Below are 23,845 nucleotides of genomic sequence, written 5' to 3'. Positions count from 1 at the left end.
CAGGTGAGAGAGATAGAGGTGCGGATGAACCACCAAGAAAAATGCACAAAAAGACTAAACAAGTCTTAACTGAAGAGGCAGTTAAACATGGACCAAAAAAGGTTCATTCAGAACCTACTACGCCGTTACACCGGAAAAGCACCTGAAAGAAACCATCCCTGTCTCTGTCACCACAAAAAGAGTCAGAAAAACTCTTTTTGGTGAAAAAACAACCGTCGACGACTGCCCCGTCGACGACAGTGTCGACGGTAACAGCGACCACGGTATCGTCGACGTTCACAACACCATCCTCACCGATGATTATGACGTCGTCGCCTTTGTCATCGATGATTATTACTGCAAAAATCTTCAAAAGAGCTTCGTCGGCAACCACATCGTCGACAGCGGAGGCCTCCTGGGTTCACAAATCATCCAGGGCACTCCCATCTACGCAAACTACGTCGGCGAAGCGACCGTCGTCGCTAAAATACCCGTCGACGAAGGGATCGTCGACTAAGGAAAAGACGCAGTCATGGACGGAAGCGTCGACGAGAGACCCGTCGACGAGGGAGCCGTCGACGAGGGAGCCGTCGACGAGGGAACCGTCGACGATGGATCCGACGATCACCACAGCATTAACAGTTTACAAACCTTTGGACATTTCACCAGCTCATTCCTCATACCATCATGAGGACTCCACCAGATTCTTACCCCTTTCCCTTATTAATATAGGGGACAAGCCATCTGACATTTTGCCGATGCATACATCACCAAGTAAGGTGCTGCCATACCCACCGCAACATCTTTTAGACGATGAGGATGATGACGTTCAAGGAATGTTTGGGGAAGCTAGTAGCCCGTCCCAACTAAATGTCAAATGTCAAGAGTTTGATGAAGAAGAGGATCAACATTACCAGCATAGTTATGCTTCAACATCTTATCCACAGGCAAACCAACCATCGCCTCTAGCTATGCCTAGCACATTAGTGACAGATTTACAACATATGTTGAAGGACTACTATAAAAGGTTCCCACCGTCAACTCCGTCCACGCCACCTAGACCTCAGAGTTACCAGCAAGCTCAAACTACTAATGTTTCCGAAACGCCACAGGCTAGTAGACCTGTAACTAGCCAAGCTCCGGAAGCTTATCTCTCGTCGGACGACGAAAGGGAAGAGGGCGAACTAGCAGATTCAGCGGCTAGTGAATGGGACGACTATCTTGTTCCCACACCATCTCCACCTCCAGCAGCTCCAGTGGATTCTCCTCCAGAAGACATAGGAGGTTTCCATAATATCATAGAGAGAGCGGCGAAACGTTTTGGCCTGGAAATTGTTTCCCATGAAACTGAGTGTTTTTTGTATGACTTTAAAGAGCCATCAAAGAGATCTGTAAGAGCCATACCTATTGTGGATTTCTTATGGCAGGAGGGTTTGAAGGCAATGAAAAACCCGGCAACAGTGCCTTCACAAATGCCAAGGCTAGAGAAAAAATACAAGGCCCCAGATGATTCTCCGGCCTGTTTAGTCTCACAACCGAAACCTGACTCGGTTATATCACAGGCGGCTCAACGACGATCCAAAAACCCCTCTACACCTATTGCGTCTCCCCCAGACAAAGAGGGAAGGAGACTAGACAATATCGGTAAGAAATTCTCCTCGGTTGCTGCAGTAACGGTCAAGGCGGCAAATTCCCTCGCCATCCTGGGAAGGTACGATCGGCAGATGTGGGCAGACATGTCCGTTTTTGTAGATTCACTGCCAGAAGATCTCAAGGTGGAGGCTAAAAAGGTCTTGCAGGAGGGAGAAAGGGTTTCCGCAGAGATAATAGACAGTGCAATAGATATTTCCCTCACTGGTTTTCGACAATTAGCTGGAGCAGCAGTCTTTCGCAGACAAGGGTGGCTTAAAGCTACTTCATTCAGACCAGAAGTCCAGACTCGTGTTCTCGACATGCCCTTCGATGGAGAGAGTTTGTTTGGCAAACATGTCGATGATATGCTGCAGGCTATCAAGACGGATACCGATACGGCAAAATCCCTAGGTACCCTGCAATATAAAAAACTACCTTTTCGTGGAGCAAGGGGTAGAGGTAATTACTCCTTTCGAGGTGGATACCAACAATACAGGTCACAATATACATCTTCCTCCACAGGACCAGGACATCAGCACCATCAACAACAGCAGCATTATCGATTACCACCAGCCGCAGCTTACAAACATCCGGCTAGAGGAAGAGGAGCTGCCCGAGCAAGAGATACAGGCAGAAAGCAATGACCAGCGGATAATCTCAACACCTCCCCAATCAATATTGAAGGTCGGAGGTCGCATCAATTCTTATTTCCCCAAGTGGAAGGCTATAACATCGGACAGATGGGTACTAGATGTGGTGACCAGAGGTCATACTCTGGAATTTATCCAAACACCACCGAGTGTCCCTCCATCGGGTACACCGCCTCTGAGGTTGAGCCAACTTCTCAGGGAAGTAAGGATAATGCTAACAAAAGGAGCAATAGAACCAGTCCCTTTATCTCAAAGGAACAAGGGATTCTATTCCCGGTTTTTCCTTCTCAAGAAACCCTCAGGAGACTGGCGCCCCATCCTGGACTTGAGAGCACTAAACAAGTTTCTAAAGAAACAATCGTTCAGGATGGTAACGTTGCAGGATGTCCTGCGTCTCTTAAACACGGGCGATTGGATGGCATCCCTAGACCTCCAGGATGCTTATTTTCATATCCCCATATATCGCAACCATCGCAAATTTTTAAGGTTCAGGGTAGGAAGTATGCACCTCCAATTCCGGGTTCTACCATTCGGTCTCAAATCAGCCCCCAGAATCTTCACAAAAATGCTAGCTCCAGTAGCAGCACATCTTCGCCAGGCAGGTATCCAGGTCTTCCCTTACCTGGACGACTGGCTTATAAAGGCACCCTCAAAATTCCAAGTAACAAATCATATTTCCTATTGCCTTCATTTGTTACACAGCCTGGGGTTTGTAGTCAACTACCAGAAATCTCAGATATACCCCAAACAAGAATTGAGTTTCTTGGGAGCAATTTTGGACACAGTACGCAGCAAAGCGTACCCATCACACGAGAGGAAACAAAAGTTAACCTCGTTGGCAGACAACCTATCCAGAAAAAAGTTCGTTTCAGTCCGCATCTACAAATCATTGCTCGGAATGATATCATCGTGCATTCCGCTAGTCCCAGATTGCAGGCTCCATATGCGACCCCTGCAAGAGCAATTGGACATACAATGGACACAGGTCCTCGGCTCCTTCGAAGACAAGATTCGCATAACGCCTCTAATGAAGAACACTATGAGGTGGTGGGCGACTCCAACCAATTTCTCAAAAGGGCTGTCTTTTCTTCTTCAAACACCAAGTTACATAGTAACAACGGATGCCTCTCTCGAAGGATGGGGTGCACATTGCCAGGACCTGCAAATCAGCGGAATCTGGAATCAGCAAGAGAGCCAGCTCCACATCAATTATCTAGAACTCAAAGCAATACACTTAGCTCTAAAAGCTTTCTTGCCAAAGATACAATGTTCAAGCGTCTTAATCCGGACGGACAACATGACCAGCATGTTTTACCTAAACAAGCAAGGAGGCACAAGGTCCCTACAACTCTCGCAGCTAGCCCAACAAATTTGGACATGGGCCATCAAACACAATATTTCACTAAAAGCGGAGCATGTGCCAGGACAGATCAATGTTCTAGCAGACACCTTGAGCAGGACAGTAATTCCTTATCACGAGTGGGAGCTAGACCAGAAAACTCTCAATGGCCTGTTTCTATTGTGGGGCAAACCAAACTTAGACCTATTTGCCACTCTTGAGAACAAGAAATGCCAGTTCTACGCAAGTTGGCTTCCCCAAAAAGATTCGTGGGGGAATGCGTTTTCGATGAGATGGTCAGGAGTTTATGCCTACGCTTTTCCTCCGATCCCACTCATTCCGAGAGTCATCAGGAAAATGAAGACGGAGGAGTGTCGACTTCTACTCATAGCTCCCAGATGGCCCAGACAAATATGGTATACGGAGCTCCTCATGCTCTCCGAACGACCACATCTACCACTCAGACAGAGTCCGACTCTTTTAACGATGCACCAGGGACAAGTCACACACCCACATCCGTCGTCTCTTCATTTGTCAGCTTGGCTCCTGAACACAATGAATACTTAAATCTCAAAATCTCCCCAGAGTGTAGAGACATCTTAGCAAAAGCTAGAGCTGACACTACCAACAAAACCTATAGACTTAAATGGAAACGGTTTTGTGTTTGGTGTGCAGCGGAAAATATACATCCTTTATCTTCTACTCCGGAACAGATACTTCCATATCTCCTGCTCCTGGCAAAATCAGGACTTGCATATTCTTCCATACGGGTACATCTGGCAGCAATCTCCAGATACCGCAGATCACCAGATAGACTCTCTTTGTGTTCCACAAGAATTGTCAAACAATTTATGAAGGGCCTTTTTCGGGTCTTCCCGCCAATTAGGAAACCCCCGCCTCTATGGTCATTGAATGTTGTGTTGATGCAACTCATGAAAGCTCCTTTTGAGCCGATCCACAAAGCTGACCTAAAATTCCTCGCATGGAAAACAGCGTTACTGTTAGCTCTTACTTCGGCAAAAAGAGTCAGTGATATTCAGGCTTTCACCATCAAACAGCCGTTCCTCCAGTTTACAAACTCAGGTGTCATCCTGCGGACAAATCCTAAATTCATTCCGAAAGTTCCCTCAACATTTCATTTAAATGAACCAGTCATCTTAAAAACCTTTTTTCCAAATCCGCAAACAGTGGCGGAAAAAACATTACATTCTCTCGATATTAAAAGATGTTTAAAGTTTTATCTACAGAAAACTCAGGCCATCCGCCAGTCGGATCAATTATTTGTAGCATTCGGCGGAACAAAGAAGGGACACGCGGTGTCCAAACAGACTTTGGCAAGATGGATTGGCCTGGCGATTCAATTCTGCCATTCAAAAGCAGGAAAGCCGCTCCACACCAAGGTGAGAGCCCACTCTACAAGATCGGTAGCCACTTCAGCGGCACTCTTTGCAGGTGTACCACTACATAGCATCTGTAGAGCAGCAACATGGTCCAGCCAACACACATTTACAAGACATTACTGTCTAGAGGAGACAAACCAGGTCGATACAGCAGTGGGACAAGCAGTGCTGAGGCATCTATTTCGTTAAGGTGAACCTCTTACACATCCCACCACCACACTCGAGGTATGGTCATTAATAGTTCATTTTCTTCTACTGTTTAACGTGTCGTATTCTCCATAATAATAACATAAACTGTGTCAGGATTTCTTGCCACACACATTTTATTGCTTTTATATTCGTATGTTTGTGAATATAAATATAATTATATGTAAGCGCATATTTAAAACTGAACTAATGTGAATCACATCACGTATAGAATTACGATGGAATTACAGTCAATGTAATTCAGTAAGTAAGAAAACATTACTGCTCGTTACTCGGATTCAAGCATGTGAATCTATGAAAGATCCAATACTGGAGAAGAAAATTAGTTACTTACCTGTAACTGCAGTTCTCCAGTATTGGTATCTTTCATAGATTCACATGCGACCCACCCTCCTCCCCTCAGAGGCTCCCCTATTATACAGATATTAAAATTCACACTCCTAATAGAAAATCTGAGGGAATTCAGCCTCTGTTGGGAGTGTTTGGGAGGGGCTGAATCCTGATTGGTTGATACTCAAGTTTGGGTCTTTTCACAAAACAAAGTGGATAGACTGTAAAATACCTTATGAGGCCTACTTGGGCCTACTGGTTTTATTTTTACTGACTTACTGCTTTTTATATATTTAAGTTTACCGTGAGGCTCCCACCTCGACGACGGGGATGATTCAAGCATGTGAATCTATGAAAGATACCAATACTGGAGAACTGCAGTTACAGGTAAGTAACTAATTTTCGTCCCTCAATGGCTTTTACACTCCTGGGATGTGTTGCTGCTCTTGATTCCACGCATACGAAAGTCTTTCCTGGGCAGGCGACCGTTCTCCTAAATTGCTCCAAGGTTGTGGGATTATTTTCACCAAACTACCAGCAGAGGAGATCTTGAATTTTCGTAAGGTCCTAAAGACTTGCCCTTTTGATTAGATCTCTGTGCTTGTAAACTGCTCAATTCCCTGGTTGACCTGTTCACCCTGTGAAAAGCACGTTGCCATCGGGAACTTCAGTTTCAGAGGTTGAAAAAGAAAGGGACTTGGGCGGTGGAACAGTCTCCCAATCACCTCAGTCCTTTCAAGACCGGGAGCGTGGATCAGGAAGGCAGCATGCATTCCAACAGAGGAACACCAGTCCTTCCATTTCCCTTCCCCTGTGGCAGTAGCCACTAAGCTGCTTTAATTTCCCCTTAGTAGTGCACACCCATCTAGTGCAAGCAGGATTCAGTATTTCCTCCTAGGATAGGGATCCATTATGTCTGACTGATTGGTCATGCAAATCGCCTAACATGGATATACAATACCCTTTCTTTCTGCTCTGTTCTACCCCTCTCTGGCAGAAATTCAGGAGAGCACAACTATTACTCTCTAAAGGGGCTATTGAGAGGGTCCTTAACTCCGAAGTAGGAGTGAGCTGTTATTCTCGCTATTTCCTTGTTCCAAAAAAGACGACCGGGAGAGTGGGGCTTACAATAGTGAATAAGCTGGCCACAGAGAAATGAAACAGTTTGCAGTCTCTTGGTGGTCAAGGTATTTGAACAAATGCGTCTTGAGATCGTTGAAATTGTCTAGACTTTCCCTCAGATGATTGAACAGCATCTATTGATATGCAGAGAACAGTTAAAAGGATGAGCCTGGCTCACTCTGTACAGTTTTAAATTGTTTTTACACTGAGTTTTAAAAGTTAACCAATCAAGACTGTTTGCAGCATATTGTCTACTCACAGAACTATTACCAAATTCTAATTACATATATCCCTGTAAAACCTGGACTTTTCTTATTTTATGTATTGTGAATTTATTATTTATATATAAACATTTACAATTGACTCATAAGGTAAGTAACTCTTTGATGGGAAGCAATGTTGACTTTTCTTTGTGAACTTTTACTGTCTTTTTTTTTTATGTTAACAGTTATGGCTGATTGTCCTCACACTATTGGTGTTGAATTTGGTACAAGAATAATAGAAGTTAGTGGCCAGAAAATTAAACTGCAAATCTGGGATACTGCAGGACAGGAACGGTTTAGAGCTGTCACAAGAAGCTACTACAGAGGAGCAGCAGGAGCGCTTATGGTGTATGATATAACTAGGTAGGTTTGAGCATGTTGTAATATAAATTACAGTTCCAGTTTATATTATGTAGGTGAATGGATAATTTGTAATATACAATTCCAGTACATCGCAAATTATGGAAATGCCAATTTCAGGTTCTTTAATGATAGGCAACAGCCAATCTGTTGGTAGTTGATAGTGATTTTGCTTAAGTGAATGCAGGTTAGTGACGGTAAGCTTCGAGCCAAGGTAATGTGTCCATTACATTTTCTAATTTGAGCTTTAATTTTTAGTTCAGCCGTAAAAAAAAAATCCTCATTTTAATATCACTGTCGTATCAGTCCTTCCTCACCCCAGTAGTGGTGCCTATGTCTTACCTGTCCGTTATTTTGAGCAGTTCTATTTATTTTGTGTGACACTTTATTCAACACTACTCCTTTTTTCAAAGCTCTGTAAACAGGATTAAATATTATCCAATTTAATGGTACTCAGTCTACTGACCTCTAAATGAAAAGCAAGTCAGAATTTTCAGAACTCGTCTTGCAGATTGTGTTGACAGTGATTGTTGCCTCACTGAGCTGTCCGGCCACCCATACTCACCCAGAGAATTTGAATGTTTCTGCGTATCATTCTGCAAATGAATGGTTCGTTTTCCTTACCTTATACTTCTGCTCCCAAATGAAACATTTATTTCCCCAGTATTGGATCTTTCAAAGATTCACATGCTTGAATCATCCCCGTTGTCGAGGTGGGAGTCCCACGGTAACCTTAAATATACATAGCAGTAAGTGTATTACACTAGGCCTCAATGGCCTATGCAGGCACTGTTATAGCCTATCCATGTTCTTTAAAAAAAAAAAATAAGAAACAAATTTAAATTACAACCAATCATGCAACAGCACCCTCTAGAACACTCCCAACAAAGGCTGTTTCCCCCCAGATTGTTCTACCACACGTCCCGTGAAGAGAGTCTTCCTGACCTCTGCTCAGCTTCTTTTTCTGCAGCAATTCTAACAGGAACATTTCTTTCAGATATACTGTATTTCCAGTGGATAGGATGTCCCAACAAACATATTTCTTAGAGCAATACCCTTGCGCGTCGGCAGGTGGCGTTGGTCGACTCCGCGGGCGACAGTCGCCGTGATGACATCGGGAGTAGTACATGGACGCCGTCCTCTCTCAGTGACGGTTCTTTTCTTTTTGCACCATGCGCTGATCCGGAAAAGAGCTACCCAGGTCTATTTTTGACCAAATCCGGCTGTTTTGTTCAGTTTTTGTGGTAAATTTGGTGCGTCGAGGATGTCCACGAAGACCGGTTTCAAGCCGTGCAAGGACTGTCATTGTACGATGTTGGTGATGGATCCTCATCAGGTTTGTCTGTGGTGTCTTGATCGTGACCACAACCCGAAGTCGTGCTCAGAGTGCCAGGCCATGCACCTGAAGGTTTTGAGGAAGCGGTCCCTAAAGCTCCTGGTGGCCCGGCACTCAACTCCACGTTGGTCCTGGTCTACCTTGAGAGGAAGGTCTCAAGACAGGTCGCGGAGTCATCACCACTCGTCTTCTTCCAAATCCTCGGGTAACATCACCACGGGCAGGTGGGTTTTGCAGATAGTTCAAAAGTGCTACTCACTCCCTTTCGAATCTGCTCCACCAATCATGCCTCCATTCTTCAGTCACCTTCCAGAGGATCATTTGGCGCTTCTCCGCCAGGAAGTCGCAGCTCTCTTGGCCAAGAGAGCTATAGAAAAGGTCCCTATGCCAGAAGTAGGTTGTGGTTGTTATTCCCACTACTTTCTGATACCAAAAAAGGACAAGGGCTTACGTCCTATCCTAGACCTACGGGACCTAAACTACTTCCTCAAGAAGGAGAATTTCAAAATGCTCACCCCGGCTCAGGTTCTGTCTGCCTTGGACCCAGGAGACTGGATGGTAGTGTTGGACTTGCAGGATGCTTATTTCCCATCCCCATCCCCATCCTGCCTGCCCACAGACGTTATCTACGATTCGTGGTAGGTCACGAGAACTTTCAGTTTACCGTGCTCCCCTTTGGCCTTACCAGCGTCCCTCAGGTGTTCACAAAAGTGATGGCAGTGGTTGCAGCTCATCTGCGCAGGTTAGGGGTCTGTCTTCCCCTACCTTGACGACTGGCTGTTGGAGGCATACTCGCCCCATAAAGTAGTCTCCCACCTTCAGACTATGGCGAACCTCCTGCACACGCTGGAGTTCGCTATAAACGTGCCGAAGTCTCACCTGACTCCCTCTCGGATGCTCCCTTTCATCGGAGCTGTTCTGGACACAGTGCAGTTCCGGGCTTATCCTCCCGAAAAGCTAGTCCAAGACATTCAGGCTACGATTCCGATCTTTCAGCCTCGGTTTGGGTTTCGGTGAGACTGACTCTGAGGCTGCTGGGCCTCTTGGCCTCCTGCATCCTGCTAGTAACACATGCCAGATGGCATATGTGGGCTCTGCAGTGGGACCTGAAGTTCCAGTGGGCGCAGCATCAGGTGGAATCTCTCTGACATGGTTCAGATCTCAGAGGGGACTGCGAAAGACCTGCAGTGGTGGCTTTTGAATCCGCATTGAGTCCACGGCAAATCCCTCTCCCTTCCCCAGCCAGATCTCTCTATAGTGACAGATGTGTCACTTCTGGGTTGGGGCGGCCACATGGGAGAGGCGGAGATCAGAGGACTCTGGTCTGCAGGGGAGTCTGGGCTTCATATCCATCTTCTGGGGCTCTGGGCGATCAGGCTTGCATTAAAAGCATTCCTTCCCTCTCTCAAAGGGAAAGTGGTGCAGGTGTTCAGACAGTACTTCCGCCATGTGGTACTGCAACAAACAGGGCGGCGTAGGGTCCTGGACCGTTTTTTCAGGAGGCACTACGCCTCTGGACATGGCTGGAACATCAGGGCACTACCCTGATGGTTCAACATCTGGTGGGTTCCCTCAACGCCAGTGTGGACGAACTCAGCCGTCGATGCACAGCTGATCACGAATGGAGTCTCCAACCGGAGGTGGCGCAAGATCTCTTTCAGCCGTGGGAGAGCCTTGGTTAGATCTGTTTGCCTCTGCAGAGAATGTGCAATGTCAGCTGTTTTGTGCGTTGGAGTCTCCAACTTCGGCACTCAATCGGAGACGCTTTTCGTCTCTAGTGGAAATCCGGCCTCCTTTCCGCCTATACCTCTTCTGCCCAGAGTTCACAAGAAAATCAGGAACAACTGGGCTCAAGTCATCTTGGTGGCTCCGGACTGGGCACGTAGAGTATGGTATCTAGAGCTCTTGATCATGTCCATCGATCCTCCACTCAGACTGCCTCTCCGGGCAGATCTTCTCTCGCAGCAACAGGGGACGGTTCTTCACCCAAACCTGTCCAACCTCCGCCTTCATGCGTTGAGATTGAGCGGCGACAGTTGATGGCTTTTGCACTTCCACCTGAAGTCTGTGATGTTATCTTGGCAGCCAGGCGTCCATCAACCAAAATTGTATACGCCTGTCGGAATAAATGTATTGCATGGTGTACAAATCAATCTGTTGATCGCCCTTTCTGCCCCTCTATCCGAGGTTCTTCTGTTCATTCTTTCTTTGGTCAGGTGCAGAGGTCAAAGAGGTTCCCAAAACACATAGGCGCCTATGGAGGGGTGCTCCGGTTCCAGTCTGACAGCAGGTAAGTACCCTAGTCCTCAGGGGCAGACCAGGGGGGGTTTTGTAGAGCATTGGGGGGGGGGGGGGGGGGAAACACAAGTAGGCGCACAACACTCTCAGCGGCACAGGGGCGGCCGGGTGCAGTGTGCAGAGCAGGCACCGGGTTTTGTATTGGATTCAATGGAGGGACCCAGGGGTCATTCTAGCGGTCAGGCAGGGCACAGGGGGGCTTCTCTGGCCAACCATCGACTGGGCTAGGCAGAGGGTCACCTGGGGGTCGCTCCTGCACTGAGGTTCGGTTCCTTTGGGTCCTCTGGGGCTGCGGGTGCAGTGCTTGGTCCAGGCGTCAGGTCCCTTGTTACAGGGATTCGCGGTCAGGGGGAGCCTCTGGATTCTCTCTGCATGCGTCGCTGTGGGGGTCCAGGGTGGTCGTTTTGGGCTACTCACGTGGTCGCAGTCGCTGGGGAGTCCTCCCTGTGATGTTGGTTCTCTGGAGCTCGAGCCGGGGGTGTCTGGTGCAGAGGGTGAAGTCTCACGCTTCCTGCGGGAAACGTGAAGTCTTTGAAAGTTGCAAAAAAGTTGCAATATTGTTGCTGTTTTTGAACAGTGCCGCTGTTCTCTGGAGCTTCTTGGTCCTGCCGGAAGCGTGAGACTTCACACTCTGCACCCGACGCCCTCAGGAAGGACAAACTTACCTCAGGAAGGACAAACTCGAAATACAAAGGCTAGCTCAAATCTTGGATGCTCTAGACTTAAGGAAAATTGATGATGTCCTCGTACCTGCAGGACGAGTATTTTTAAATACCTGTCCAGCAGTCTCATAGACGTTACCAGTGGTTCAGATTCAGTCAGAAGCATTTGCAAATTGCAGGGCTCCCCTATGGCCACACCAGTGCCGTTTTTGTTAAAATTCTATTTATCGTCTGACTTCAATAGGAGTATCACCATTCTGCTCTTTCACAGGGATCATATTGGGACACAAAGTAGTTTTGTTTAGTGCAAGGGACTACTGTGACACTGTGTGTGTGTTTTGAGACCAAAACATATTTGTGCTTTTTGCCAATGGTCATAATGGTGAGGACCAGGCATCTCCTAGAACACAGTTTTACCATGTCAACACAAGAAACGCATTGGCAAAAACAAAAGCTGACCAACAAAGCCTGGACAATTGGCTTAGACAATGCTTTATTTTCATGTTTCTCATTATATTGCTGAAACTGGTTGTTAATTTGGAGAGCAGGATGTTGAAGCGGAAACATTGTCAGAGACTTCTGCCAGGTTAGGTTTTTGCCTTTAGAAGAGTTCAGGCTCTGATGCCGAGGTAGAGGAGCCATGCCTGACCAACCTCTTGTATCAGACTATTGCAGGGAGTAAACGCTTACCACCTCCCACACAGCCTCTGAGGGTCGAGCATACAAGACCAACAGGGGGCTTCCTGGAACGCCTCCAGGGATGCCATGTTCAGATCTGAGACTACGCTACAGACCTGGCACCCTTTCAGTGCCAAAGTACATGCGACAATCCACACCCTTCAACTTCGACCACCTCTTTGACGTCAAACTCCCTCGAAGCTGACTTTAGATTCTAAACAATCGAAGCCGAAATCTCTCTCAGTGCCAGCAGACCAGCCAGATTCTTCGGTGCCCAAATGCCCTACATCTAGGGCCCCATCTTATTCCTAGGATATCGCCCAGCCAGTCTTCTAGGCCCACAGGAGGGGCTCAACTTGTGTCCGCAGCGCTTCTCAATACACTCAGAAACTGGTCATATCCTAGCTCATCCTTTTTTCCAAAGTCAAGCACTTGAACAAAAGGAAGCTCTCATTCCATGAAGCCCTCGACCCACCTTTGGAGCTAGCAACTTAAGATACCTTGGCTCCTTGATAGAGGTGCTGCTTCGCCTCATCCTTTCCCTCTACTTCCTTCTCACATTTCCCCTCTTCCTTTGACTTTCTCAAAGGCACCTTTCTGCACTCTCCACAGGGGTCCACTCACTCTGGGTTTGATGGAGACTGTTCTGGATCCCCACAGAACCTTACAGCATGCCTTTTGATCCACAGGATGACTGATGGGATGACTATAATGTTAATACGTTTGGAATACTGACCCTGACTTGTACTCTGAAAAGATGCCCCTGCCGGACAACAGTACCTCTTGTCATGAGGGCCTGTAAAGGGCAGACAGCTTCCATCAGATAGAAATGCATAAGGTGCCTGAGGATGACTATTTCCTGCTGGAGACACACTACTACACCCAGCGACCTATGCATTACCTTCTCATGCTAAAAGGAATGCTTAGTCCACCACAATATTGAAAAGAGCCCGTAACGGCTACAGTTATCACCCCCAGGGTTGATTTAAAAAAAAAAATAGAAGGCGTTCTCTTGTGACCCTGTTTATATTATAGACCACTTGACTTTCTTGTAGCTCACAACTCTCGCTAGTGTTTCAACCCCCAGGGCACAGGGGGGTGGACTGATTCCCAACAAGGAAAACAATAGACTGGGCTGGGAAGGTTGTTGGTTCAAAACCAACCCCCGCCCCTGTCCCCCAAAGACACCCATTTTTTCCCCCGACAGAAGCATCACACCCCTTCTCTGGGCTTTCACAGAGGGCGATACGAAAATAAATAGTTTTAGAGGAAAAGGTGGAGGTGCAGAAAAGCAGTGACTTGCTTCTCTTCTCTATTCCTCTATACTTCCCAACACCTCCTCCCTTTTTTCCAACCAACCACTTAATCCTAGTTGGGAGACATCTACAGGGGTTAAATAATCTTGGACCAGTAGGTTCTAGACATCATACACCCAGGGGTATTGTTTCGAGCTTAACCACACACCGCAAAACTATTCAATTCCGGAAGCATAGCCTCTCCCAAGATGATCAGCATTTTCTTCAAGAGGAGGTCCAGGCACTTCTCAGCAACTGAACCATAGTGGGTGCTGCTCCAACTTTGTGGCAAAGGGATATACTCCCTATACTTCCTCATTCTCAAGAAGGATGGGTCACTCAGGCCCATCCTCAACTTCTGTCCCCTCAACAATACATCCTGCCAGAACACCTCTACATGGTAACACTCTGGAAAGTCATATAACTGCTCCAGTGAGGCAACTTCATGAATGCCATCATCCTGAAGGACGCCTGCTTCCACATCCCCATACAACCTGCACATCGCCTGTTTCTCCAGTTTGTAGTAATTGGTCAGCATTTTCAATTCAAGATGCTGCCCTTAGAGGTCACCACAGCCCCCAGGGAGGTTGCAACGTGTTTAGTGGTGGTAGCTGCTCATCTCAGGAGAAACTGCATCCACCTCCCCATACTTTGAGGACTGGCAGGTCAAGAGTGCTACTGAAAAACAGTCTCTAAAGCACATAAGTCACCTTAGATCTCTTGGACAATCTATGATTTATCATCGTTATCACAAAGTCCCACTTCCAACCCCTTCTGGTCCATCCCTTCTTGGGGGCGATCCTCAACTCGGTCACAGGGAAAGCATAACCCAACCCAACCTGACAAGAGTCTAAGCTTTTCAGGTGCTGTGCTCCCTTTTCTGAGCCAATTGTCAAGTAACAGGATGGTCACGCGCCTCCTTGGAATGATAGCCTTTTGTATTGCTATAGTTTCACGTGCCAGGTTACGCACGCACCCATTGCAGGAGTGCCTAGCTACACAGCGGTCTTAAGCACAGAGTCACTGAGGGCCATCTAGTGTTTATGTGGAGTGGCACTCTTCACCCCCTTCCGTGGTGGAATGCTCCCAACCTGTTGCAAGGTTTGCCCTTTTAAGGCCCTGTGTCACAGGTGACCATCACAACGATATCTCCCACAGCAGTTTGGGGGGGGGGGACACTTACAGGGCTGAACTTAACTTAAAAGTATGTTGCCACTCCAACAGGGCATCCACATCAACTAACTAGATTTTCTGGCTAGCCTTCAAGGCATTCCTCATTCACATTCAACACAAGTTAGTATTTGTTTGCACACACAGCACAACTGCCATGTTCTACTTACAGAAACATGGGTGCCCTCACTCTCTATTGCTGTCCACTCTAGCCCTCAGCATCTGGAGATGAGAGATCCATCACAGATTACATCTACTGATCACGTACCTACCAGAGGTGGACAGCAATTTTGCAGATCTCAGCAGGATGCAGCAACAAGTCCACAAGTGGGTTCTCCATCTGCATGTCTTCTAGCTGTATTTCCGTTGTCGGGGGTTTCACCGCATAGACCTCTTTGCCACTGTCAAAAACACAAAATGCCTAAACTTAGCCTCCAAATTTTCAATCCATAGGCAATGCACTATGGAGGAAATGGTCAGGGATATTTGCCTATGCATTTTCGCCTCTCCTTACATTTGTGTTTCAGAGGTTATGGCAAATATCCCTCACCCAAAATCAAGGCACACTCAGACACCCAAACCCCAATCATCTTAATCTTGCGATATGACTCTTGAAGTTCTAGAGTTTAGCTACCTCAAACTTGCCTTCAAAATGTATGATCATCCTTAAGGAGGCACACAGGCTTAGCACCACAGCAAAATGGAAAAGGTTGGTGCACTATGGTCCTCCAAGACTTATTGACCCTCTCAAGGCAACCGTCCAAGACATTATCTACTTCACTTACAGATGTCAGGCTTAGCTTCTACTTCAATCAGGCGTAACCTAGGTGCTGTTGCTTACCTGCAGAACGTTACACACATTTCACTAATCAGGGTTCCTGTTATCGAGCATTAATGGGGGACTCAAAAGTAATTCCCGCTGCACGTGCCACCATTCCCCTTTAGCAAGGCTCTCCTTTCAACCAGGTCCACTTTTTCCAAAAAGTAGTTTATTTTGTGGGAGGTAGCTGCCTTAATAGCTATCTTGTCTGTGTGTGTGTGTGTCTCTCTGTGTCTGTGTGAGAACTTCAGGGCCCTACCCTGCAGTAACTTTTCTTCCATGTCCACAACAATAGGGTAGTCAATAAGACAAATCCCAGGTTCCACCCTAAGGTAGTCTGTAGTTTCCACCATAACCAAACAATTAAACTTTCAGTCATCTTCCCACATCCAGAGGCAGTTGTGGAAAGGGCTCTTCACAAGTTGGATGTCATAGAGCCCTTATTTATTATTAATAATATACCCTAACACTACCGTAAGACACAACAGCTCTGTCTCCTTTTCCAGGTCGCACAAAGGACGTGTTTTCTAAAGCAGAAATATAATGCTGGTTGGTCAAATTCAAACCTGTTACCCACAAGATCTTTGCCTTTACCTCCTTAACCTCATTCAACCTGCAAAAAAGGTAGCTCTACCGTCTCTTTGGGTAACATTCCAGTCCCTGACATATGCAAAGCAGCAAACTAGTGTACCCCACACACCTTTACCAAGCACTACTGTGTGGACGTCTTGGCTCCCCAAAAAGCCAGTGTTGGTCAAACTGTCCTAAGTACCATTTTTAACCAGCCACAAACAGGCAATGTTACCCTATATAAGCAATTGTTCATGATATGTACTGTAGAAGCTTGCTGGCAGTACTAAGTGAATAAGGGAGTAACTGCAATTGTTTTAGTGATATGCACAGCACACCATGGGCAAGAGGTTTTCAGACAGTCCATTTAGCTTGATTAATTAATTTTAACACAATTTCTGACAAGACCTGGAACGCATTCTGCAATGAATAAAGCAGATTACTTAGCTCCCCTGGGCAGTGGTTCCTTGTCATACAGGTGTGAAGCTGACACTTGTCAGTTTATACACATTCAGTAGATATTACTGTATTTACACTTGGCAAAGCAAGAGTCCATAGTAGGCCTGATATTACTGAAGACTGTGCTTATCACATCCACCTCTGTAAGTTGGTAACACTAAGTTGCAATCAGTATGAGCACTAGAATTGGTTCATCCTGAAAAATATGTATTTTAGGTGGAGACTCGCATTACACCATCCCTCAGTGCTCATGAAGTAGTATTACATACATTTTGTTTCAATCATTTTATCAGAGTAACTGATGATTAATAATGCTACATAATCCTCCAACAGTATCTTACACAGCCACTGTGTAGGATACTGTTGCAAGGATTCCAGATCACAATGCTCATTGACTCAGGAAAATTAACTTATGTCATAGGCTAGCAGTATTTCAAATCACTTGAGGCCCTACCTACAGAAGAAGATCTCAAGCTAATATTCTTTGTAGAACCCGTGAGCAACTGCCACAGTGACATCATATGCAGACTTAAGTGCTAGGCTGCCTAAAGAACATTACTTTAAAGCTCAGCAATAACTAGACCCTCAAACCAACCGCTTTACAACCAAGGAAATTCAAGTTTCACTTACCACCATTGTGCATTGTTGAAACTGTATCTCTGCCTAGAAAGGGAGTTTCAACTGTGGAGATAAACACAAAGCCAAACAAACCAGCAGTCAATCTGTATTGTCATGTGGCTCCTCAACCAGGCAATCAGAGGTTGGCCACATCACACCCACAGTAGATGACGTTTCTGCCCTCAGTAGGGTGCAGTGCTTTTTAAAACTAGAACTGACTGCCAGATATCTCTGGCTGCTTCTGTACCCCATCGACAAGTATATTATCACCTTCTACACACTCAAGTTACTCAAACAATACAAGAGACTAAACTTCACCATATTCTCGGCTGCCAGTGTATTTCAAAATGTCATCTGAGAGAACTTGTCAGGTCTTGAAGGTGTTACAAACACCACTGACCACCTCTTGATCTTCACCAAAACCATAGAAAAGCCTCATCAGACCTTGAGCCACCCTGAAAAGACCCATCAAACCATGGACATGCTGTCCACAAGTCGAAATGAGAATTCTTCAAGAATTAGTTCCTTTTCTTTGGGTAAGGACTTCTAAAGGGAGAAATTGGCATTGATCCAAAAAAATAAGAGGATCTTCAAAAAGTCCCAACTTCAATGTCTGAAGTGAGAAGCTTCCTCCGCATTGTGGGGTACTGTGGGCAGTTCATACAGAACGTAGCCACCCTAGCAGAAACAATGAGAACGCTCACATGGCCCAGGCGAGGTCGCAGTGGTCAAAGAGACAAGAAATCATTCCAAAATATCAAATCCGTATTGCATAATGCTACATTGTATTGCGACAATCCACAAAGAAACTAAGCCCTTAGTGGATACAAGCCCAGTGGGTTGGGATATGTCCTAATGTAGAAGAGTCGAGAGATATTTAGGCAGCCATCACCTTCATGAGCAAGGGATCTCAGAGCTACTCCCAGATTGGGATGCACTAGTAAATAATTGTTCACTCGCTTCAACGTATACCTCTACGGGAGAGAATTCAAAGTCAGTCAATCAGGAGTTATATAGCGCGGCTAAACACCAATAGGTATCCAGGCGCTTTAAGGTTCTGGAGGCTTATTCGAACTGCCCGGTCTTGAGGGCAATTCGGAATTCTGTAGGTGATGGTCCGATGGTGCATAGGGAGGCTGTTTTAGGTTTTTGCTGTAATGTGAGAGAAGGAGCATCCTCCACTTCTGCTTTGGTAGATGCAGGGAGTATGGGCAAGTGAAAGGGAGGCAGAGGATAGTCTTAATGTTTGTTGGAAGTTCAGGCGGTGGTTAATGTACTAGGGTCCTTGGATGTGTAGAGCCATGTGATTGTGGGTCAGCAGCTTGAATTGGCATCTCTTCTGTATGTGGAGTTGCTTGAGGTGGGCTGGCTGCGGTGTTCTGTATGGTCTGAAGACTGTTAGTGTGTGGCGATTCCTACGTAGAGGGTGTTGTCATAGTCCAGTCGGCTGGTGATGAGGGCCTGTGTCACGATGTGACTTGTGTAGTGGTAGCCGCTTCAGGATCTTACGTAGCATGCGCAAAGTTAGGAAGCAGGCGAAGGAGACTGTTGATCTGTGATTTCATGGTGAGCTTATTAATGATTATTCCGAAATTTTTGACATGGTCGGAGGGAGTGAGTGCGGTTCCTAGGTCTGATGACCACCAGGAATCATTCCATGTGTTACTGTTGCTGCCAAAGATCAGTACTTCTGTCTGGTCTGTGTTCAGCTGCAGGCAGATGTTCTTCATCCAGTCAGCGATGTTTGTTGTGCATTTGTGGAAGTTGGTTCTGGTGGTGGAGGGGTGAGTTGGGTGTTGTCTGCGTAGGAAATGATGTTGAGACCGTGGGATCTGACAGTGTTGGCCAGCATGGTCCTATATGCATTGAAGAGCATGGGGCTGAGGGATGAGCCTTAGGGGACAACACAGGTGATCTCCTTGGGTTCAGAGGTGAAAGGGGTGGGGGGGAAGGTAGTCTTTGGGTTCTTCCAGTGAGGAAGGAGGTGGCCCATCTTGAGCGTTCTTCTCTGTCAAGGAGAGTTTGGATGTAGTCGTGGCTGTGATCAGGGCAATTTTGGTGCTGTGATTGCCATGGAAGCCAGATTGGGAGGCATTGAGGAGCTGGTTCTGCTCAAAGTATGTCATGAGTTGCTTGTTTTTTTTTTTTTTTTTTTTTTCCAGGACCTTCCCTGGGAATTGGCGCAAGTAGATTGGCTGGTAATTTTGGGATTTGCTAGGGTCAGTGGAGGGTTTTTTGAGGAGTGGTCTGATTTCAGCATGTTTCCAGGCATCAGGAAATGTTAAGGTGGTGATAGGTGTTGAGCAGGGTGGTAAGTTTCTGGCCGATATTTTGGTTTCCAAGGTTGAAGATGTGGTGCAGGCATGGGTGTGTGGGATCTTCCAAGTGGATGAATTTTATTGTGGAGAGGAGGTTTCAGGTGGTCAGTGTGTGGTGGGGTCTCTATCGAGGAAGTCTGTAGGTATGGCCTGGGGTTTGAAGTTTCTGTATATGGTTGCAGCCTTGTCATGGAAGAATTGGGCGAGGCCGTTCCATAGCTCCTGGTAGGGTGTGATGTTTTTCTTGGCAGCCGCGTTGGAGAATTCCTTAACTATGTTAAAAAGTTCCTTGGTGGTGTTGGCACTGGTTTTGATGCTTGCAGCAGAGACTGTCTTTGATGCCCTCAGCAGAAAATGGTAGAGGTTGAGGGAGGTCTTGAAGGCTGCTCTGTTGGCGTCCTTCCTGGTGCCCCATCTGCTCTCCAGCTATTTGTGGTCTCGTTTCACTGTTCTGAGTTCTTGGGCGTACCAGCTGGCCTTTTTGGAGGATTTCCTCAGGATGTTGCTCTTGATGGCGACGATGCTGTCAATGCAATTGGTGATCCAGATGTTTGTTTCACTTCCTGTTTGAGGTTGGTGGCGGTAGTGGGGTTGGAGGTGGTGGGGGCATCTGCCCCTTGGTCTCTGAGATTTTCTTCCACCTCCAGTGGTGGGCGGAGGTCATCTTGGAGGTGCGATGCCTGGAGATGCTGAAGTGGACAATGGAGTGATTGGTCCATGTGAGTTCTGTATTTGACACAGTTGCTGGAGGTGAAAATGACGTCCGGCTTGTGTACTGCGGTGTGTGTAGAGCCATGAACAAACGTGTCAGTCCAAGGCTTCTCATACTGTCGAGGAGGTATGCAGTGTTGTCTATGGAAATTCAGGACAGCAGAGAAGATGTAGTCATTTGAGTCAAAGGCCAGGGGCGCATTGAAGCCTGTGATGGTGTTGCTGGAGCACAGGCGGGGGAGGGCTCATCAGTATACAAGGATGCCTCTGATGCTTGTTTTGTCATCCATCTGGAGCTCGAAGTTGAGATGTTCCATGGGGGGGGGGGGGGGGGTGGTGGTGGTGGTGCACTGTATTGTCTTTGTGGATTATGACTGTTCCTCCTTCTGGCTTATTCATGCGGTCCTGGTGAGTGTTTTTTATATCGCTGTGGCGGATGTAGAGTTGTCCAAACTTGGTGAGAAAGACTGTCTGGTGCGAGGGTGGCAAAGAGGTCCCATAATTTGATGGAATGTTTGCATAGTGAGCATGTGTTGAGAAGGGAGCATGGGAGTTGGTATTTTTGTTTGTTTATGTGGTGTTATTCAGAGTTGGGTTATTCAGATGGATACAACTACCTGTGGATTCCTCACCTAATGAATACTCCCATGGCGCCAGCATTCGACGGAAATCTTCTTACTAGTCTCTGCACGTCGACGAGGACGTCACTCTTGCCCACGCGACGCCGTCTGACGTCATACAGGCAATAAGAGGTCCTCGCTGACGTGCCGATGACAGTTCCCTTTTTTCCGTGCATTCGAAACGGTTATCTTCGAGGGAGCTACTGTTACCTTCGTGGTTACAGTGTATTGTCTACTGCGTAGTCTTCTCTGCGGTAATAATGTCTCAGAGGAAGTCGGGTTTCAAGCCCTGTCGAGAGTGTGGGGGCAAGATGTCAGTTACAGATCCTCACTCCGACTGTCTATGGTGTTTGAGCTCCGACCACAACGTCTCGACTTGCGATTCATGTCAACACATGAATCCGAAGGCCCTCAAAGAGCGTGAGGCCAAGTTATTCATGGCAAAGTCAAAGAAGAAGGAGAAACATCATAAGAAGTCTTCTTCGCCAAGGTCTCACCGACGTCATCGAGACTCCCGGCGCCGTAGAGACTCACGACGTCATTCCAGCAAGGAGTCTCGTTCGAGGTCACCTTCGGCTCGGCGTCGGAAGACTTGGGAGGTCAGCCCCACGGTCACGCCGCATCCTTTGACGCCGTTGCCCTCTCCGGCGTCACCGACTTCGCCTGGTCAGGCGTCGGTGATTGAGGTGGTGCAACCTCTTGTGTTTTCTCCGGCGTCGCAGACGTCGAGGCCGGCGTCTGGGTCGCCCTCGATCCAGGCACCCCAGTATCCGGCTTTTCCCACTCCTGGAGCCGATAGTACCGCGTTTCTTAATGCGATGTATACCATCTTTCAGCAGATGGCTCCAGGAGCTGCTCCGGCTGGTCCTTCGGGGCCCTTGGCCTTTTCGTTGGGTGATCCTGCGCCTCTTCGGCCGGCACCCTTTATGCCCTTTCTCCCTTTTGGGAATGTGGGGCCGGCGTCGGTGGCCGCTCCGGTGGCTTCGGATGTTTCGGCCCCGGAGGTTGCCCTTCCGTCGAAGTCAGGATTTTGCCCTGTGACTCCGGTTGGTCCATCGGCTCCAAGTCCTCGTCCTCCGGCTCCTGCCTCTGCGCCGAAGCTGCCTGTGGCGCCGGACGCGGCGTCAGATGCTTCTGGCAATCGGCGCCGTTCTTCGACGTCGGCGGAGGCCATGTCGACTCCGCGTATCGAGGAGAGACTTCATTCGAGGAGGCGTGCTCTCCGTCTTTTAGAAGAGCAGGAGTACCAGCGAGTCCTAGAGGAGGGAGAGATTGAGGACTCTGGAGAAGGACTGCATGGTCTGGATACAGCCAGTGGGCTGGACACTTCCCCTGAGTGGGACCTTTCATCTCCAGGGGAATATACGGAGGAGGCTGCTTCCTTTCATGCTGTGGTGAGGAAGGCAGCGAGCTTTTTGAACCTGCCTTTGCCGGTGGCAGAGGCGAAGCAGAATTTGCTGACAGAGGTATTGCATCCGGCCTCTGCTGCAGCTGAGCCTCTCTTGCCATTTAATGAGGCTTTGCTGGATCCGGTGTTGGAGGTGTGGAAGAAGCCGGTGTCTTCCTCGGCCGTTCATAGGGCTGTGGCCAGGAGGTATCGAGCTGCACCATCTGACCCTGGCTTTCTCTCTAGACACCCTACGCCGGAGAGCTTGGTGGTGCAAGCCTCCTGTTCCTCAAAGTCAGCGCCTGGTTCCTTCCCGACGGTGCCTGGAGACAGAGACTCCAAGAAACTGGATGCGCAGTCCAAGAAAATATTTTCATCATGCAGTTTGGCGTTGAAGGCCACCAACGCAACGTGCATTCTGGGGAGGTACATCCATGCTCTGATGGATGATATTTCGTCTTCATTTACGGAGCTCCCCCAGGGTCTCTTGGATGTGGTCTCGGACGCCCAGGCTGCCGCGACCCAGATTATCCAGTCTGGGCTGGACACGACCGACTCGGTGGCCAGGGCGATGGGCACGGCTGTGGTGGCAAGAAGACAGGCCTGGCTCCGAAGCTCAGGGTTCTCTGCGGATGTGCAGTCGACCCTGCTGGACCTCCCGTTTGATGGGGACAGACTGTTTGGAGCCAAGGCAGATTCGGCCTTGAAACGATTTAAGGAGAGCAGAGCCACAGCCAAATCGTTAGGACTGCAAGCTCCTTCTTCCTCTGCCTCTTCTAGATTTTTCAGGAGGTTTCGGGGATTTGGGCGTGGCTCTTATTCCTCTTCCTTTCGGGGGAGGTTCCAGCAACCCGCCTCTTCCCTCCCCTATAGGTCATTTAGAGGGAGGGGCAGGGGGAGGGGTGGGGTCCGTACCAGAGGAGCCTCTCAACAGCACTCTGCCTCTTCCTCGTCCTCTGGAGGGGTGCAGCAGGGGAAGCAGCCTTAGGCTTCCACCGTTTCCCACTCACTCCTCTCCTGTAGGGGGAAGATTACAGCATTTTCTCCACAAGTGGAAGTCTATCACAACGGACACTTGGGTTCTCGGCATTGTGGGAAAAGGCTACGCCCTTCCCTTTCGGGAGTTCCCGCCCCTCATCCCGCCCCGCCCATCTTATTGTTCAGAAGAACACCTCCTGTTGCTAGAACAGGAGGTTCAAGTCCTCCTTTCAAAGGGCGCGGTAGAGTTGGTCCCAGAGCAGGAAAGGGGTCGAGGTTGTTACTCAAGATACTTCCTGATTCCCAAAAAGGATGGTCAATTGAGACCAATCCTGGATCTGAGGATCTTGAATTGGTTCCTCAAACAGGAAAAGTTCAAGATGCTGACCCTAGCACAGGTGCTTTTGGCGCTGAACAAGGAAGATTGGATGGTGTCTGTCGACTTGCAGGATGCTTACTTTCATATCCCGATACTCAAGTCGCACAGGAAGTATCTCCGGTTTGTGGTAGGGTCGCAGCACTATCAGTTTGCGGTCCTCCCGTTTGGTCTTACTTCAGCACCTCGAGTCTTCACAAAGGTGATGTCAGTGGTTGCGGCAGAGCTCAAAAGGAAGGGGATAGCAGTATTCCCTTACTTGGACGA

The 23,845-nt window shown here is 47.8% G+C and overlaps 1 protein-coding gene across 1 annotated transcript in view; it reads left to right on the top strand.

Moving 5' to 3' along the window:
• The window catches only part of RAB14 (RAB14, member RAS oncogene family), a 227,694-nt gene that overhangs the window by 75,032 nt on the left and 128,817 nt on the right, over nt 1-23,845 (top strand). Inside the window, exon 5 of the mRNA XM_069241660.1 lies at nt 7,108-7,285. Within this exon, the coding sequence (XP_069097761.1) occupies nt 7,108-7,285 (178 nt within the window). The remainder of the gene's footprint in view (nt 1-7,107; nt 7,286-23,845) is intronic.

The sequence above is a fragment of the Pleurodeles waltl genome, chromosome 6 (assembly GCF_031143425.1).
Source record: "Pleurodeles waltl isolate 20211129_DDA chromosome 6, aPleWal1.hap1.20221129, whole genome shotgun sequence".
Classification (NCBI taxonomy): Eukaryota; Metazoa; Chordata; class Amphibia; order Caudata; family Salamandridae; genus Pleurodeles; species Pleurodeles waltl.
The sequence above is the reverse complement of the archived record's forward strand: the minus strand, read 5'-3'. Positions and strand labels throughout refer to the sequence as shown.